The sequence below is a fragment of the Poecilia formosa genome, unplaced genomic scaffold (genome assembly GCF_000485575.1).
Source record: "Poecilia formosa unplaced genomic scaffold, Poecilia_formosa-5.1.2 Scaffold0, whole genome shotgun sequence".
NCBI lineage: Eukaryota > Metazoa > Chordata > Actinopteri > Cyprinodontiformes > Poeciliidae > Poecilia > Poecilia formosa.
The window spans coordinates 2,704,904-2,724,515 of record NW_006799939.1 but is presented as its reverse complement, the minus strand read 5'-3'; the positions used below and the strand labels follow the sequence as shown (position 1 = coordinate 2,724,515).

General features: G+C 39.6%; 1 protein-coding gene across 2 annotated transcripts; it reads right to left on the bottom strand.

Annotated features, from left to right (window-relative positions):
- Nucleotides 1-13: 13 nt before the first annotated feature.
- washc5 (WASH complex subunit 5) lies at nucleotides 14-13,899 on the bottom strand. Of its 2 annotated transcripts, none has more exons than XM_007547873.2 (29): nucleotides 13,811-13,899; nucleotides 12,564-12,802; nucleotides 12,298-12,443; nucleotides 11,697-11,781; nucleotides 11,444-11,544; nucleotides 10,937-11,129; nucleotides 9,906-10,058; nucleotides 9,688-9,801; nucleotides 9,298-9,469; nucleotides 8,712-8,839; nucleotides 8,315-8,444; nucleotides 7,979-8,091; nucleotides 7,020-7,186; nucleotides 6,572-6,647; nucleotides 6,321-6,431; nucleotides 5,517-5,657; nucleotides 4,511-4,591; nucleotides 4,333-4,434; nucleotides 3,915-4,094; nucleotides 3,632-3,756; nucleotides 2,667-2,829; nucleotides 2,463-2,565; nucleotides 2,295-2,374; nucleotides 2,095-2,198; nucleotides 1,399-1,528; nucleotides 1,212-1,308; nucleotides 875-1,028; nucleotides 687-774; nucleotides 14-484 (listed from the first exon to the last, which is right to left on the bottom strand). In XM_007547873.2, exons 2-29 carry the CDS (start codon nucleotides 12,747-12,749, stop codon nucleotides 428-430), a joined length of 3,480 nt encoding a protein of 1,159 aa, XP_007547935.1. In that variant the 5' UTR covers nucleotides 12,750-12,802; nucleotides 13,811-13,899; the 3' UTR covers nucleotides 14-427. The 2 variants fall into 2 exon arrangements, with proteins under 2 accessions (XP_007547935.1, XP_016526345.1); XM_016670859.1 differs by lacking the exon at nucleotides 13,811-13,899 and adding an exon at nucleotides 12,959-13,029.
- Between the last annotated feature and the right edge of the window lie 5,713 nt (nucleotides 13,900-19,612).

Here is a 19,612-nt window from a genome sequence, read left to right as displayed (position 1 = left end):
AAAAACTAATGAGGACATTATCAAGAATCCTTTTTATTGGCAAATTTCAGTAAACAATGGCACAAATTATTAGTACATAAAGGCAATCCACATTAGCTTTATTGTACAACTCAAAATTAGTGCAGATTGTATTAGTTTAACACATGAAATGTAAGTAAACTACTAGAGGAGGCTTACATTCATAAGGCATTATTAAAACACCTTCAATTCTCCTGATATGACATATAAAAAAATATTAAAAGGGTCTATATTTCAGGAAAGGAAAAGTACAGTATCTTACTGAAAGATTTTAACTAACAACAAAATTGTTGTTGATATGTATACCACTTGTACTTTTTCCATTACTACAACACAAAATGTTTGGAATGGAGAAAAACCCCAGGCAGCAAGTGGAGGGACCTTAAGATGAAATGAGATAGCCAGATCTTCACAGTACTGTTCTGAACTCATCAAAAATAAAACTGGGTACGTGAGCTTCAACCACCTTTAGAATACAGAGGAAAGAGGAGAAAGATGTTACCATCACACAAATAAGCTGTCAAAATGTTTTAGATTTGACTGCTTAATACATTACAGACAAGCATTGTGAAACACATATGTACTGACATAAAATTATACGTCTTTTTAACATTTACAGATCCTTGCCGTCTTTTCGGATGTGTAAGACAAACTGATTGTTGCCCTACCTTGCGTGAGAGTTTCGTGTACTTCACATAGTCTTCGAGGAACATCAGCGCTCCCACCACATCCGAAGGCATGTCTGGGATTTTCTGACTGTTGTGGAATAAAACAGAAACCGAAATGTGCAGCTATGAAGCTCTAAGAAACAACCAGAAACTTCCCCAAGAGTCAACGTTTTCTGCCGTTTTGTTACCTTGTGCACTGCTCCATGATAGATCGGATGAACTGGCCAATGAGAGCCAGGAACTGCTGCGTGTATCTGGAGTGGAACTGCTTGAGCAGCGTGAGCATCCCGAGTACTAGTGGTGGCCAGTCAACTGGGTCTGTAGCCTTCCTGCAGCTCATTCCTTCAAGAAAACGAGTCAGGAAGTCAGTCAAAAAGCAGGAAAGTCAACATACTTTTTTTTTTTTATGTTTTTGTGATGTTCCAACCACAGACTACAATGTACTTTACTGAGACTTTATGTGATGGACTAAAACAAAACAGGCCACTAATAAGATGTAAAAAGAAACACTGCACAAGGAGCTACCCTGGTTCTTGTTGTACTGAAGCTTAGGCAACTGAGCAACAACAAACAGGAAGTTGATGATGGGGAAGTACGGAAGACGCTTTGTTGTGATGTATATCTGTGGAAGATAAAAACCGATAAGGCAAAATGAAACATGTGAAAATGGCAAAATCACTGAATTGTAAGTGAAACTTTTGTTTTTGCAAACCTTATTGAGTGGGTTATGAATGCCAGCGGCCTCCAGGTAGGCAGTGATCTCGTACAGAAGAGTGTTGTCTTCTTTAGGATAGGGCAGGGTTGGATCTTGGTAGTGGGCTTCGATGTCTGCTAACAGAGACCTGGTGAGATACAAGCATATTCATATTGAGAAACATTCTCTGACGTTACATTTATATCCAACACAAATGTTGATTGACCAGATTTAAAAAATGGCACATTCCACAGATTTCTTTATCATGACCCAAGCCTGTTTTAGACATTTTTAGAAATTCATTACAAGATGCAAATATTTTTAATAATAATAAGTAAGTCAGCTACCCATTTAAATAAGATAATAAACATTTTATTGCCTAAAATGCAATAACAGGATTCCTTTAGAAAATCTGAACCAGATGAAGCTAAAACTCCTAAAACCTATTTACAAACTTAAAATGTTTACATACTTTTTATAGTTTTGACTTCATGACAGCCCTGATTTAATGACCTTTTCTGAGTCAACCAGTCGACTATTCAAATAATCCATTAATTGAAAATAATCCAACTAATCCTTTCAGCCCTATCTGCATTAATACTGTATGTATATTCTGAAATTAATCCTTTCTTTCAAGCTCTGGCAGCAGGAAAGCCATTTTAGTGCTGAGACACGATTAAAATATTCTCTGCTTGGTGGTGAGAACACACATACTTGTTGAGATTTTCCAGAGCAGCTGCCAGGTGCTTGGAGTCAAACTTGCAGGAGTAGTTCAGCTCATTTGCAATCTGCTGCCGGAGAATCTGCATCTGGCCAACCTACAACAATTCAGACATTTAAAAGCTCTGCGTTTCTGACAGAAAATTGACAGTGCCTCTTATTTTCCATTCACTCAGTCAACAGGAAGTTGCTACCTTCATGATGGATTCCAGATATGCACCCCAGATCTTTTGTGATTTGGCCACAGCGCTTGCATAGAGTTTGCTGGCATTAGCTGTTGAAACAAAAAAAAATAATAATAATAATAAGGAAGATGTACAAGAAAAAAATCTGACTGTAAATTTTTCTGAGTAAATACCTACCCACAATGCCTTGTACTGGGTTGACAGCAGCTAGCACAGTTTTGAAAACATCCATCGCCGCTTTGTCCTTAAGGATGGTTTTCTGGAGCATTGTCAGGAAGTTCTGAACACACAATCAGGTTGGAGAATGAATATTAGTAAGCCTATGTGAGCGGAGGGCTTCAGTGAATTTGTAAGAAGGATCTGGGATGTGAGTTTGATTACCTGAAGTTCCCTGACGATCATGAAGCAGAGCAGTCGGTCGAGTCCGTTGAGACCAAATGTCCCCAGGGTGCTCTGGATCTCAGAGAACAACCTGCTGTTGGTCACTTCATGGTGGCTCCTCAAGTCGTACCAGGTGTTCAGCTGGTCGATGTAACATGTCACCCTATAAAAACATCTTACTAAGTGTTTCTGGTCTAGTTTCTTGTGCAAATATCTTACACTTGAAATAAGACAAGACTGACTTACAAGTGACTTTTCGACAAGATTTTGGAGTTTGCTGTAAGTAAATCATTCTTTAATATTTGTGAACAAGTACTAGTGATAAGAGAAATGATCTGCCAGTGGAACTGGAATTTTTCATCAATATTAAGGAATTATTGACATAAAATAAGCTCCTTATCTTTTAGGCCCCAAACTGTCCAGGAGGATTTGCGTGAGCGAAGGATAAATATGTTGAAATACAGGGTGCAGTTTGACTATTTCTTTTCCAAAGGCTTTGTGAGCCATCTTATAATACATGGCAGTGATGTGAGGTTTGCTTTTGAAACACCAAAAGATTTAAAAAATTTGCCAGAAGTCCAAATCCACACAGAAATGATCAATCTTCTGTTATTTCAGTTTTCAGACCTAAAACCCATAGAAAACTTGTGAGCTGTAGAGAACAAAGCATTAAAGGGAATCCTGAAGTCTGGACATAACCTAGTTTCTAGATCCTTGTAAGTAATTCAAATTGCTTTTGTGAACAACGGGGATACAAAATATTTACGCCACCTGAGGTTTTAGTAAAAACAATGAACTCTCAATCAAACCTTCAAACTGAAGGTTGCATTTTCATTGAATGTTCAATGTGGGATTACTCTAAACAAAAGGTGAATTTATTTTCAGGCTTTTTAGAAATCTCCAACCATGAAGCCAATGAATATAGAAAGTGACTGTAGAAGTTTTGTAATCAGAATGTGACCTACTTTGGATCGGTGATTCGTAGGATCTCTCTACAGAGACGGCCGATGAAGGTGGCTGACTCATCCACAGACGGGAATTTTGGAATGGGGATGTGTGTGGACTGATGGACACTTTGCCAGTCCTGGATCTGCATAGCAGCATAAACAAATCTATTAATGGGACAATTAATAACAAAATGAATAGATAACAACCACTCTAACTGGAAGAGAGATAAACATTTGTTAGTAAATCTTTCATGGGGTTGTCATAGAAGCTTTAAGAAGCATATTGTGTATTAAGCCTGACCTTAGTCCTGAGGAAACTGTTGCATTCCTGCTCCACGTTGTAGTTGATGATGCGAGAAACTTCCTCCTGCCAGATTTTAAGGCCATAAATGCTGACATAGTCCTGGATGTACTCGAAGGACCTGTAGAAGCCGTCCATGGTGGCCGCCATGTCCTTCAACTTCGGCATCAGTTCGCTGGGCTGAGAACGTATTCGTATTCAGTAACATTTCACGTTTACCTTTGTAGGCGGCAAAATGACTAAAACATGTCTTCATTGAGAGTTAAGCCAGAAGAAAGAATGTTTCGCATGTAATCTGTTTCTGGCAAGCATCCCGGAGAACGATCTTCACTTCTGACTATCGATGTAATCTGAACCGAAGATTGCCAAAGGCTCCGAGCGGCGTTGCTATCAGAGAAAAACAGATCCGATGCCTCACCTTAGCCTTGGGGCTGAAGGTTAAGCCTTTGTGCAAAGCATACGCCACTCTCTTCACCAGCTCCTTCCTGATGCCATCTTCCAAAAGCTGCTTGGGATCCACCTAAAGTAACGCCACACGTCAATGACGCCAATTATACAAACTGTACTTTGTGGAAATTGAGTTGGGAAACATTTACTTTGATGATTCCCACTAAGGTGGTCTTCATCATCAAGATGCCTTCCGTGAAGATAGAGATGTCATGGGTGAGTTTTGCCACCTGGAATGACATTAAGAAGAGAGATGTTTGAGGGTTTGAGAGGCGGGAGTAATCTGCTAAATCAAGGATAAAAGAGTTATTTTTCTTTTTGCGCCGTAGCAAGACCATGAATGCTCTCAATAGTCTGAATGTGCCAGAATGCATTGATGAAACCCATTAAGAAAGTGTTGAAATATTAACAAATAGCTGTCTCGGCATTCAATGAGTACTTCTTAAAATGAAATCGTATTGAACATATTTTCACTTTAATATAATTCAGTAGCAAACAGATAAAAGCAGCTTTGATTTGACTAATAAAAATAATAATTAAGGACACAACTTCTCTCTTGAAAGTCGGTTTTATGTGGCCTTCTAGAGTCTAAAGGGCCACATAAAAAGCTGCGGTGGTCCAGATTTGGTCCCCGGGCCTTTAGTTTGACACATCTAACTCAAATCAGGCCAGTGTGAGACAGAGTCGTTCTATTATAACCATCACTGAGACACTTTACCTAAGTCGCATTATTTACTCTCTTGTTTTCGTTTGCAAGGACCCATTCATGTTACCCGCAGAAATCACATTTCATTTGAAGCCATTTCAAAAACGAAAGCCGCGACCTCTGCCGTTCGCTTTCTAATTAAAAGCAATTCAAGTAACTCTACTGCCGCAGTCCGTCTCCACACAAAGAACTCCCGTTTAATTTGTTCTTTACATCAAAAGCCGCGAGTGGGAACTGAAAAAATGTTCCGAAACGCCAGCGATCACGACGCCCCCCCTTCTCCCCTCGACTCCCATCCAGCAGATGAATCAACATCAAAACAGAGAGTCATAAGGGCCTCTTATCTATCTTCTTAATTTAATGCCGGATAAAAGGAGTTTTCTTCCACTTCATTGGCATGCAGTGAGCACTGGAGGAGGAGTGAGACTGAACCGCGGCGATGGCTTTACTTCGTATCGGGCTCCTAGTTGGGAGAAGTCCTTCAGCTTGTCTTTATCCAGCCGCGTGGGCACCTCCGTGATATCGTGGATCTGAAGTTTGATGATTTTGGCCAGAGAGGTGAACATGCTCTCTGGGATAATCTGAAGCACCTACAGCAACCAGAGCAGAACCAGAACATTAATGTTGTTTGCTATAAAGTGCATTAAGCTGTAGGGAAAAGTTTACAGTTTTGGCAAGCTGTCAAGCAGACGTTTCAAGAAACAATCACAATTCAGTCACTAACAGTACAGGAGGCAAATCCTTAAAGTGCTTCTAGATTTCAGTACTCTGCAAACCTCAAATCTCTGGGTGTTTTATTTGGATTTTGTCTCACAGACCACGTGAGTTTAACTTAGTCTCAGTCTAGACAAAGCTACGAAATGCTTCATCAAAGCATAATGATATGTGAAAATGAACTAATTGAGAATCGTTGACAAAATTTAAAAGAAGATTGTTGTTAGCAGATGCTCTCCATCCAATCCGATTGAGTGAGGACTATTTTGAAAAGAAGAAATGCCACACATTTCGGTCGCTATGAATACAAAGCTGGTGGAGTAATCAGAAGATAAAAGGTTTCTACATTGACTCATGGGAGCTGAAAACAAAATACAAAACACTTTTCACAACTTCATTTGTAAAGTGTGTTAAGAACAGTGCATCGTTTCTTTTTGTGGCATAAAAACAAATCCCAAACAAATACATGCAAAATAAATCAAATTTGAGAAAGTCCAGATGGTCTGAAGACTTCTGCAAGTTACTGCATCGCTAGGTACCTTTCTAACGTAAGCCACCAACTCTCCCGAGTAGAACTGGGAGACACTCAGCAGGTCGGCGCTGTTGGCCTGGTTGATGCGCAGCAACGGCAAATCCAACGCAGAAGCCAGCTGGTCACACACACACAAAACCCACAAGATGATCATTTTCCACCATGCACACCTCACGACAACGGCGTGAATAATTTATCCTTGCTCGTCATCCGATGTTTGAGCGCCTGCATGCGGCCGACGTACAAAACGGTCCTCACCTTCAGAAACGTGGCTCTCAGCTTTGTCACCATGGATGGGTTGACTCTGATGCTCTCCTGCATAATAGATGTAAAGCTGCAGAACAAAACGAAAGTCAGGAGGAGAATGAGGAAACTGCCACACGCAGACAAAAGTAAGAGCACAAATAAGAACAAAAATCTAAATAATTGGAGCTCGGTGACTTTTTAGGACGGTTTGTGATAAGGAAAGTTAAGCCATTATGGTTACTGAAGTTCTTGGCTTAATTTAGACAATCTGGAAACACAAAATAACTGTGCTATACAAAAAATAAATAAATAAATAAATAAAAATCAGTTGCTAAAAAGACAACTTTTCACATCATAATTATTTATTTGTCGATTTACTGATGCTGTGCTGAATCTCGCTTCAATTTATGCCGCTCTGCAATATTTCTGAAACGTTTTACAATGCGTCATCAATAAGTACCTGTCAATGATCTGCCACGCATAGGAAAGATCTCCAACTATCTGCATGGTGATCAGAACCTCCTCCTTGATGTTGATGGTGCGGATCATTTGGTGCAGGAACTTCCTGGTGTCGGCCAAAAACTGACACACCTGCAAGTTGGACTCCAGCTGGTGAAACTCCTGGACCTGGACTCATAAAAAAATTATTATTATTATTATTTGAAAGACTGAGAGACAAAATACTAAAACTGTGGTAGTTTTATGGCCTCTTGTTATTTTCCCTGTTGTAAAAATGTATTTTCACGTGTATTTTATTAGCCTCTAATATCTATTGAAGATGTGAACACCATCTGGATGTTTCACCCTTTAATGAATGGCCGAAAAAAAAAAAAAAAGCTCATAGATGAAAACTAATGTCAACCAATGAGTAATGAGTAAAAATTTCAAAGTAAGTTACTACATAGAAATTCACCTGCTACAGGTCAGTATTTAGCAGCCTTTGGCTAAAATAACAACACTAACTCTGTGAGAATATGTTTTAAACACCCTCTCCCATCTTGACGCTGTTCATTTGTTTTCCTCTTTTTTCTTCCTTCGTCATTGGACCACTTCTCTGTCTGCTGCCACCATTATGGATCAAGGTGAAGATTGTATTTATGGTAATATACAGTGTTTTCCAAACCCAGGATATAGTGTGAAGACCAAAAAGCATTTTGACAGCTCAACGGGATTAGTTAAGAATTTTTGTTTTCATTCTTATGATTGTTAATTATTTGCTTCTGTTTTACGATTAATTTTGCAACAAAACGTTTATGGTAAAGAAAGCAGTTTCTGTTTTAAGTTATCTGTCTCATCTCTAAAGAAGCTAATGCTAAAAAAAAATAAATGAATCTTACTTTCGAGGGATAGCACAATGACGTCGGAACTGATCTAATCTGGAGACGTAACGCCTCGGTGAAATATAAATATCCTCCTCACCTCAACAAGAGCCTGGATCAGCTGCACCGTCTTCCTCCCGGCAGCTGTGGAGTCCTCGTAGTTCAAAGACTCGATCTGCTTTGAGATTTCCCTGAACCACGCTTGTAAATTCTCTGTGAAGGTTAGCAGAGGATTGTGCAACACGCAGATTAAATAATTAGCCTCCATTTGAACTCATGCTACTTCTGGCATTTTTATTATTTTTTTTTTTTTAGCGCCAAACCTATCCAGCAGCAGCAACATTATTGTCTTTAAAAGTTGGAGCTTTTTCTGATCCAACGCTAACAATCAGTGGCCTCTCCATCCATACGCAGCTGAAACCACGTCCTAACTCACCGTTCTTCTCCACCCTGGTGAGAGGCTTGACCCCGGAGAAGACTTCGGCCAGTTCGGTCATTCTCTCAGATCCCTCTTTCTTGTAGCTCTCCCATTTGATCTGCTTCTCTGACAGCATCTGCTTGAACATCTGGAAGAGGGACCGCGCAGATGGTTCGCCGATCAAGACGGATTAGTCAGGCCTTATGTGTGATTAGAACAGTTAAATTTGCGTCGTCTGCTTGCGATAAACTGGCTACGCCTTATGCTGCCTCCGCCGTAAGCTAGGAGCTAACGGGGACAGACACAAACGACTGAGAAATGTAGTTCCAAACGTTTGTTCTTAATTAAATAACGGATGTTTTAATGTTATACTTAAAAGGAGAAAAAAAAATTTTTTTGCAGAGTTTCCCCTCACCTCTTTGAGTGTGAACTCAAACTGAGCAGTGTCGAGCAGGAGCTGAAACAGGATCCTGGGGTTGTACTTGGAGTCGTTGAGCACTTGATCTTTGATCTGTCGCAACCGCTTGTTGTTCAAATCATATGCTGCAAGACAAAACATGCCTGGTTTTTTTTTTGTTTTGTTTTGTTTTGTTTTACATAAACTTTTCCCATACAGTGAATCAAAGATGTGTTTCAACCGTTTTAACTTTTTCACATTTTGTCAGGTTAAAGCAATAAACTGAGATTTTAGGTGGTAGACCAGCAAAAAAAAAATATATATATATATATAGTGTATAGCTTTAAAGTCAAAAGAAATGGTATACATTTGCATTTCCCCTGAATCGGTAGCTTGGAAGTTCAATTTTGGCTACAAAAGTAGCTGCGAGCTTCTTAAAGCAAGTCTCTGCCAGCTTTTGGATATATACAGACTGATGATTTTACTCATTCAAATCTGCTAAATAACTCAAATTAAACAAGAAACCCAAGTGATTTATATCTTTAAAACAACAGAAAACCCTTTTACTTCCTTTTCTCCAGAAACACCTGTTCAATATGCTCACCCGACTCTGCAGAGTGCAGCATCAGCCAGCGGATGGCAACGTTGCAGTCTCTCAGACAGTTCAGTAGTTTGGGAATGTTGTCCAAGATGAGCTCCTCTCTGAGGAAACCTTCCTTTAAGAGCTGCTGCACCTGCGGCCTCAGGCTCTCCATACTGGCTGCATAGCGGGAGGCCTACAACCAGTGATGGAAGTGAAAGAAGTAGATTTATTTATTTGTCCGAAGCAGTGGCTGTTATACGATGAACGGCAATGTTTCCAGGACAATTAAGCATCTTGCATCTTTATTAAAGTAATAGATTTGATTGCGTTCCGTCTTTTGATTTCCCGTTCCTTAAAGTGACACCCGGCCCGCTTTCCGTACTTTCCCAAACAGAGCACTGTTTTTATCACCTGCTCTTTGATGTTCGCCGAGTCCAGGGTGTAGTTCAGCGCCGTCTTGGCAGCTTTGTATGGTTCCCAGGCCTCCACCAGGTTCACCGTGATCCCCATGTAGATACTGATGACCTACAACATAATATTCGCAACATCAAACTGTAAACGTTGAGTTTATATATATATATATATAAAAAAAAACTCCTCGTGTTAAAAAACAGAAAATGAGATCTCACCCAGTTGTCAGGGAAGTACTTATCTACTATCTCCCTCATCTTGGCCTGCTGGGTGTGCAGTATGGAGGGGCTGAAGAACAGGCAGACGTAAAGCATGGCGGCCTGGTTGGCCAGCGCCGTGCTGCGATGCTCCGGTAGAGGGTAGGCGGACACCTGAGGGACAGGAGGACACAGTCATGGATCGGGTCAAGAATACAGAGCTGGGCGATACGGCTTAAAGTGAAATCTCAGGTTTTTAATACCATTCCTGACTTACAATGTCAATCAATTTTCTTTTTTGTTTGTTTGTTTTGCTTGCTTTCTTTTATAAAAAAAAAAAAAAGAAATTACAGAATATATTTTCAACATGTATAATGGATAATTATGGCCAGGCTAAGAGCATTTTTGTTTAGCTACAAGAATGTAGTTATAATATTAGTAGAAAAAAAAAAAAAAGAACATTTTTTACCAGGAAAAAAAAAGTCTAAAAATAAGTTGTTCTAATGAAAAAATAGTTTAGTTATCACGGTCTGAGGTGACCAGCTCAGTTTTTCCAAAATAGACGATTATTTGCACAATTGCTTCAAAGTCCTGCTACTGATGATAATTCGATGATGATGTGCCAAAAGATTAAGTACTTTTTAAAGTATCATCTGTAAAGCCTATACCAGAGTGTAACTTCACAAGATGCTCAACATTCCTCATTTCAATTTTTTATTTTTCATGTAGGCGTTTTTCATAAAATTACGACTTTAATCTTAGCCTGGCTCTGATATTACATCACAGATTTGACCTGAATTCAAACTCCAAATAAATAAAAGCTATAAAACACTCTTGTCAAATGGGCTCAGGAGCGCCAGTATAACTCTGAATTATGGAAACCAAGGGAGATCATTGGTGAAAAAAAAAAAATCCAAACATAAATTCTTCAAAAATTTGATTAATCCTACTAACATGTGGCTACAATCAATACCTTATGTTAAAGTCTCATCAGATCTACAGCGTACTCTCACTTATACACTCGATACATGCTTTATGACGCGTTTACTCACTTGGTTGTAGATGTCATCTGAGCGCAGCCTCCCGATAACCATGCTAATGAAAGTGTTGCTGATGGGAACCCTCTGGAAGTAACTCTCCGGGTAGTTGGCCGGCCGCTTGGCTCCAGGCTGGGCGGAGTAGCCGGTGCTGCGCAGGAGCTTGCAGATGTCGTCCAAGTTGGAGTCGGCAGAGGAGCGGGCGGCACTGAAGCGCCAACAAACCCGGTCTTAGTCAAACCAGACATTGTGGCACTAATGCGCTTAGATGTTTTTGTCAAAATATTCTACATAAAACGGTGTAGCTTCAATATGGCATGCGTTTGTTTTTGTTTGTTTCTTTTCTGAGAAACCACTGTAGGGGGATAACCTTTGCATGAGCCAAGTGAGTGACTCAGCTTCTGCTGTGAGCAGGATTACACCGTGTCACTGTAAGTGTGACTCACTCGGAGAATGTTGTATCTCCGCAGGGGGGAAGGGAGGTTTGTTGGCGGGGGCGCTGTGTGAGTCACACTCTCTCACCTGTATCTGTAATAGGAGACGAGCATCCTCTCCCGGACATCTCCTTCAATTTTCTGGTCGATAACCAGCAACATGACTCCGTACAGGTAGAGAGCCTCGCACTGGGTGGGTGGGCATTAAAAAAAAACGTAAAGGTTAAGCCAAATCAAAACACTCTACTTTGATGTGAGAACTAAGACAGAGCACAATCAGCTACGTCAGCTTGCATCTAACAGTAAAGGATTGCCAAATGAGAAGCATCACCGTCTCTTACAAGGAGCTGTTTCCCGTCCTCATTTAGGAGCACAGTTTCCAAAGTCTGCTGGATGTAAACGCCCTCATGGAGGTCATCCAAGTACCTGCAGAGATGCAGCATTAGAAGGACACGTGTTTACATAAACTATCAAAGTGTCTCTCTGCAATGTAATAGACCAAAACAGAATTAAGTCTAATGATAAAGTAGAAAGAAAAGAATAAATGGGATTCAAAATTTTCACTCCAAACAATCTTTAAAGGAGTGGAGTGGATGATGGTGCCACCGTGGTTCACTGTGGGAATGGTGTGTTCAAGGTGATGTGCGCTGATAGTTCTCCTTTTTTGTGAAGACTTGTAATCTTTATAATTCATGAAAAATTATCTTCTATGTAGAGAAGTAAGCTGATGTACAACATGGACGCCAAAACTGCAACACCCGGGTGTGAAATGGGCTACAAGTTGGCAAAAATAAAAAATATCGTTATTTCGAGGTGAAATAATTGACTGAAGATACAGTTTACGGTTCATTTCCTAAATCAAAATATTACACATAGACTTGAAACTGTACAAGTGAAGCAATGCCTCTCCAAATACATCTGGAAAACAAATGAATGAATTACCTGTTTAGATCCACAATGTATTTGTGGACGCTCTCAAAAGCCAAATAGAACCGCGACAGAATCTCGATGTTATTCTCTCTGAACTCTTCGTCTAGGTCCTGCAGGTCCGGTTTGGCCTCCAGCTTCCCCTCGTAATACTCAGGACCCTGAAGAAAGAATTACACGTCACACAAATACAAGCAATCGTTCTCTCTTACTGACAACGTAGATCAAGCCGAGACCTTAAAGCGACTTCATGCACCTCAGTTTAGTGGTTTGTTTCGTACCTTGAAGTAGCTGAAGTCACAGATAATGTCCCCGTATTTCTGCTGGTCACTTTTGTCTTTCATCCTAAACACTGCTGGGATGAAGTCAGAAAGACGCAGGAGCTCTGCAATAATGGCGTTTCCTCTGGAGACTATTCGGAGAATCGCCTGGCCACACTGGTTATTGTCTGCTAGGAAGTCCACCATCGTGGCTGGAGAGAGCAGCGGTCTTCCTTTTGTTCCAAATGTTCCAGATATTTCTACATGGAGGAAAAAAACATTTTAAAAAATTGCTTTAGACTTTTTGATCAGGTTATGTTGTCCTGACTGATTACTAGTGCAAGATATTGATGAAAAACATTTTGAATAAATTCATATAACCTTAACAAATGTTTAAAGAATTACTATTACTACACCTGTTTAGTGATTTGCAGCTCTCGGTGGATGTAGAGTCTGATTTTTACAGCTATTTAAAAATGTATCATGCATAAATAGAAATTTTATGATGTATATTACTTTATTCCATGTTAGCACACATCTTCTGATCTTTTAGCATCTAGTAACGTAATGGTTTACACTGTCTATATCCGTCTCTCATTCTTTCTTTTCAAAGTTTAGGAGTGTGTTTTGCAAATTTACATTTTATATGACATTTATTCCGGTTTTCTATCAATTAATATGTTTTTACTTAGTATTTATTTGGTGTGATTGTTGCTTCCATGGTAGTTCCTTTTTGGTAACTTGTTTCATACAAGGAGTTTCTTCTTTTCACATGTGCTCAACTAAAATTAGATTGACGTCTGACAAAAACTTCAGGCAATTTTAAGTTGACTTGAACCAATTTATGAACATGCACGTAAGTACAACTCTGTCTCTTTTTAAAATAAGCAAATTAGTACAAATAGCTATGTATTAATTTATAAGGACCAATGCACAACGCATAACTATGATGCTATTTTAAGAAAACTGCTTTCAACATTTGCACACACTCACGTAGACCGAAGGTGTTTTAACAAAAACTCATACACGTGAAGTATTGATATTTTAAGAAGCGTGTTTACTTTGTTTTATGCTTTTCCATCATCTGTTACTATTAGCCAGTTAGCCTTTAGCTTCAGTAATGCATTTAATCACTGGCGATACGGCAGGCGAAATATAAATACATGAAAATGTGTATTTATTGTATGTCAGACGAGCTTTAGTTGAACTTAAACTTGAATTGTGGTGACAAATATGTAAGCGTTAAGAGTCTGGTTAAAATGTCTTACCCCTTTGCAGCTGCCCTGTTTACTTCCTCATGACCAGTCACATGACTGTGTTGCTGGGTGCGTTGAATTCTCCTCACAGAGCTCGCAGGAGGTGGGCGGGAGCATCTGGTACCCTTCCAGAAGTAAACTTTCACCGTATTTAAAATTGTATTATGTAAATTGTATCTTCTGTTTTTGCTCTCTCATATTATTAATCCGATTGGAACAAAGCTAACTGACGACTAAGGCTGAGTCCTAAAATTATGCCTTAATACTTAATTCAAGTTTTGGTTAAAATATTCCACCCACAAATGAAACACTACATGAAAGAGTAGAATGTAACATAAATTCTCCTTGATGCTTTGTTTTACACATGTGACTAATTATATAGCAATATATATTCTGCAAGTACTTTAGGCAAACGTCATGTAGTTGTTTTGTATGGAGGACCAAAACCGACATAATAAGAAATAAAAGCATAACGGTTTTTATCCTCCATATACCGCAGCTCTGTTTTCTTGTTGTATGAGGATGTTTTGAACAACAATATTTAAATTTTCAATTTATTTTTTTTCTCCATTTTCCTTCCATTTTTCACTCGTTTTCTTTCTCTCTTTTGGACGCCTCATCCCTTGGAGATCTATACACAGGGTGAAATGAGCGCACACTCCTCTAGGTGGAGACAGAGATCCACTGCATCCTCAGCTTGTCTCGTTGCTGCTTCCGTCCATCAGTCAAAGGGGTTTGTGAATTTGGATATGTGGCTCCACAGGGATGCAGTGATTTACAGGGATCAGACCCGAGCAGAAATTAAACTAACCTGCTGTCTGACAGATAAAACCACAGGGAAGGAGTGTGAAACCATCTGTCTTCCACCTGACAACTCCTCCATGCATTAGCAGAGTGGACTGTCCCCATTCAGAAATTGTTTGGATTATTCAATGTTGGTTAGAACAAGCATAGGCTTGAGCAATGACTAGCTTTAAGAGTAAAACTTACTTCCCCACGCCCTGCATCTAGGGTGGTTGTATTGACATCATGCAGTCAGCGTGGATGAGCAAGAACAGGCCGTCGCGTTTCCCTCAACTTCAGATTGAACTTGTGTTTTATTGCCAATATGTTCAGCACAGTGGCTGGCACTTCCTTTAAGCAGTGTGAACCCAAGGTTAATGACAGTCATATGGTCAGAGCTGCTTGTTTGACCTGTTAACTGTCTGAGTCACAGAAGGATTTTTCTTTCCCTCGGTGTGGCCTGGCTGGAACATTGAAAATTCTCAAAATTCACCTTTTTTTTTTTTTTTTTTTGTAGTGAAACTCCAGTTTGAAACATATTTTATAGGGGGGTTTTATGCAAAGGGTTCTCTGCTTCGGGGTATTTTTGCAGACGGTCTTTAATGTTTCGACTTTTTTTCAGCAGTGGAAAGTGTTGATAGATGAAAAATTGACAGTCTGTCACATATGGCAAGGTGAGCTGCAATAGAAAATCCCAAATTAGGTGCTTCTTATCCCTGGGAGCTCCTGGGGCACAATTATTTCAATACGCTGAATATTAAGGGGCTCCGGAGAAAGACAGAAAGAGTCAGATGTGCATTTAGATTCAGCGCTTGGCTCCTTATTGACCTGCCTGTCCGCAAACTTACACACTCTGTCCCCCCCTCCTCGCAGAAGCTGGATTTATTGCCTGTTTACCATCACACCAAGGTCACTCTCTCAGCAGCACCTGGGTCAGATTTATGAGATTCCTGGAAGCATCATGAAAGGTTTTACACTAATGAGGTCTTATATTACACACCTTGTTTATTTCCTCCTTCCGTCGTGATGATTCTGAAGGTGTTTTTTTTTTTTTCGTTGGTTTTGTTGCTCTTTTATTGGAGAGTTGTAAAGTTGTACAGCACACAATTTAGATCTAATGAATCACACACACACACACACACATGAAGACAACTGTGGGCTTTAATAGGGCCGTCTTTTCCCACAGAGACGTTCCTACGGGATCTCACATCAAACCACATTACAACCACAAACTTGTGTATTTTACTGGGATTTAATTGGGTAGACCAACAGACAGCAGTTCAAAATTGTACAGTTGAAAGGAAATTCTCCACATCACAATAATGTGCTACTTTTTTTGTTTACTACATCTCATCAAAATCCCAATAAAACACAGTGAAGTTTGTGGTTGCTATGTGACAAAATGGTAAGTATATATATTTTTTGCCCCCAGTAATATATCAAACTGCTAATGAGAATGAATTTAGTCATCAGCTAGAAGGAAACCTAATGCCCCTGATGTTTGTGACCACTGACAGATCTCATTCACTTCACTGAGTGGCAAGGCGACCAGTGTCATACAGCGGTGCTTTCCCTAATGTGCCTTATAATTATGACTGCCTCAGTGACTCATAAATGTAAAAATTCAATGTCATTTAGCCGTGTTCAGCAGCCACTGATTGGCGGTACTATGATCGCACGAGTGCATGGATTCAGAAAATGGTCTGGTTCCATGAACGCAACAGCGTCACGCAAAGCCTGTGTGAGTGAGAGCAACAAGATGGATATGCAGAGATGCAACAAGGTGTGCCCCGCCGGTCCCCTGAGTCACTCTGTGCCATTTATTAGCACCAACTTGACTCTATTTGGCTTGACTTGTAATTAAACCTTTTCATGGTTAGAACTTTCACACTGCTGTGAACTGTGTGAGGTGATTAAAGGCTGTTCAATTTGTACTCCGGTCCCACTGCTTTTCTCCCTCATTGATCTCTTTCAGGCCCTTGAAGCGACAGCTGCTCACAGGGGGGCTCTTCATGGAATAAAGCAGGAAGCGCGCCCTATCTCTCCATGTCAGCAGGTAGCTGTTGGCGGTAAGCGTCAGGTGTGGATGTTTGCAAGTCGATGACGCTTACGTGACTAAACAAATTACAGTCTTTTTCAGTTAATGCTTATGATTTGCAGAAAAGAATCACCTGTGCAGATACTGCAGACGTTTATCTCCATGTATGACATGGGGAGAAATTATATACAGTGTTGTGGAAAGGTAGATTGTATTGATTTTTTTTTGTCTCTCTTGAATGTTTCAGATCATCAATGTAATTTCAACATCAAATAAAGACATCCTCAATTCAATTCAATTCAATTCAATTCAATTCAATTCAATTCAATTCAATTCAATCCAATTCAATTCAGTTTTATACATATATCACCAATTCACAGCACATGTCGCCACGTGGCACTTTGCAAAACATAATTTCGATTCAGTCAAACATACGTTCTTATTTATTCTAGTTATCAAACCGTAGCGTAAGCTCTCAGGTCATTGTCCTGCTGCATAAAGCAAATGTGCAGGAGGAGCTCAAGGTCACAAACTGAGGGTCAGATATTGCATTTCAGAATTTTTTGATAGAGAGGACTATTCATAAATCAGTCAATAGCAGTAAGTCTTCCATGTTATGAAGAGAAAAAAAGTTGCTCCAGAACATCACTCATCAACAGTAAAATGTTTGACTGTCTGTTGTCTGTTGGCTTAACCCAAACGTAACAGGACCCAAAACTTCCTAAAAGTTAAACTTTTGTTTCACCGCTCCACAAAATGTTTCCCCAAAGCCTTGGCAATCTTGAAAACATTTTTGGTAAATGCATAATGGATGTTTTCGCTTATTTTTTTTGTCAGCAGATGTTTTCACCTTTGTACTCCCCTATGAATGCCTTCTTTACCAATTGTGTTATTTCTGAATAACAAACAGTAATCTTAACTGAGGCGAGTAAGGTCCGCAGTGCTTCGGATGCTATTCTGGGTTCTTCTGTCATCTGAGTGAGTCACTGTCATATAATGGAATCATTTTCCTAGACCGACCACTCCTGGGAAGATTCGCCACTGTTTCATGTTTTCTCCATTTGTGGATAATGCCTCTCTCACTGTGGTTCACTGGAGTCTCAAAGCATTGGAAATGGCTTCGTAATGGTTCCCAGACCGATAGATGTCAGTGTCTCTGTGTCTCATCTTCTGTTGAATTTCTTTAGATCGGTGCCTAATGTGTTCCATCTCAGGTCTTTTTTAGCCTACTTTATGAAACTCCATGCTGTCAGGAAGTTAGTGACCTCTTGAGCAAATAGTAATGGGGTATGGATGTGGGCAGTGAAACTTAACTAAAACAATCTGGCCAATCATAGTTAATTCATACAAGAAATTATATTTTCACATATAGGTTGATTGGAATGCCTTTTTTTTTCTAATAAATGAAAATTACCTTCTATTTGGTCTGGTTACTTATCTTAGACATAAAGAAGCTACTATTAAATTTGTTTGATGATCTGAAACCTTCAATTATGACAAAAAAAAAAGAGAAGAATAAATCTCAAATAGTTATTCACTGCATTGTGTTTTTGACATGAATAATGAGGTCAGGGCGAACAGGTTTAACTTTTTAGGATCTTTGGAGAACATTACAGCCGTTTTACATGCCTATAAATAAAACACATTCCACTTCCACCATAAAGGAGCACGCGCCTACGTTTAGTTTCTCTTCAGGCAATTGAAACATAAATCCAGCCCCGACGCAGACTGCAAAGAGAGGAGAGAAGAGCGGCAGACAGGTTTTCACCCCACCTCTGCCAGATGTCAAAACACTTCCCACACAGAGTTACGGGGCTAACAAGTGATTTCAAGACAAATAGCAGAGGCTGATTGTGGTAATGCTCTAATATTGGATTCGATCAAGCAGCAGATGTCTTTTTATTGCAAGTCATTACTGCTGTCACACTTATTAGCATATAAATGGTTTCTGGGCCTACGGAGACCTAAAAGTTGTTGCACATGTAATTGAACCTGATCTCTGCTCTGTGATTGAGATGTTCCAACACACTCATGCATACATTACCATGCACACAAAGGTAGTTAGTATTTTGCTTGCACACACACACACACACACACACACACTGACTAAGGCATGCTACTTTGTTTTACTAACATCGTGGAGATTCCTACACACGTCTACATCCTGGAATAGCACCTGATCCAAACTCTTACTCGAGTTGTTCTTGAAATCTGCCTCTGAAAATGTAATCATGAAGCATTTTTATCCCCAAGGCTCCCGAATGATGCAAGCCAAGAACTTCTAGCTTCTGGACCTCAATAAAATTATGTATAAGTACTATTCTAGATCGCTCTTCTGCTTTTGTTTCTTATGTTTGGTAAAATAGTCACAGCATTAAATTGTCTGTGAAAATTTTAAAAATAAATTTAATAAGTCACAGACTGTTCCTAGCACTGTGTAATGAATAATACATGAATAATCATAATGACTGAATAACAATTGCAAATAATAGTGGATAAATGGCTTAAGACCATTTATATCACAGCAGGTATGGAAAACCACAAATGCAAAAATTAAATCATATACAAATCTATTAATCTCTTCATGTTAAATAAATAAAAAATATTACTTTTTATTTAAGTATTTATGTCAGCTTGAGTCATGCAGAACTGATCTGATCGTTTCCATAGCAACGATCAGAAGCAAGACTTGTGCCAGAAGTCCAGTGACCTCACTGATGAGGTCATAGATGACATCATGTACATCACAGTAGACAAAGAAGTTCTGATGATTGAATGCTTGAATCTCAAAGCATCAGTCAGATCCAGACTCTTCTTGGAGATTCACATTTGTGTAGAGCAACAATGTTAAGTTTTGCGAAGGCGCTTGTTCCCTTGATTATCCCAGTTGGTTGGGGCCTTGGTCATGCTGTAACCACAGGGTTGAAGAAAGTGTATGATCATTACTTTCCAGGGAAGGATTCTAATGAAGGTAACTATCAGGATGACGAGGA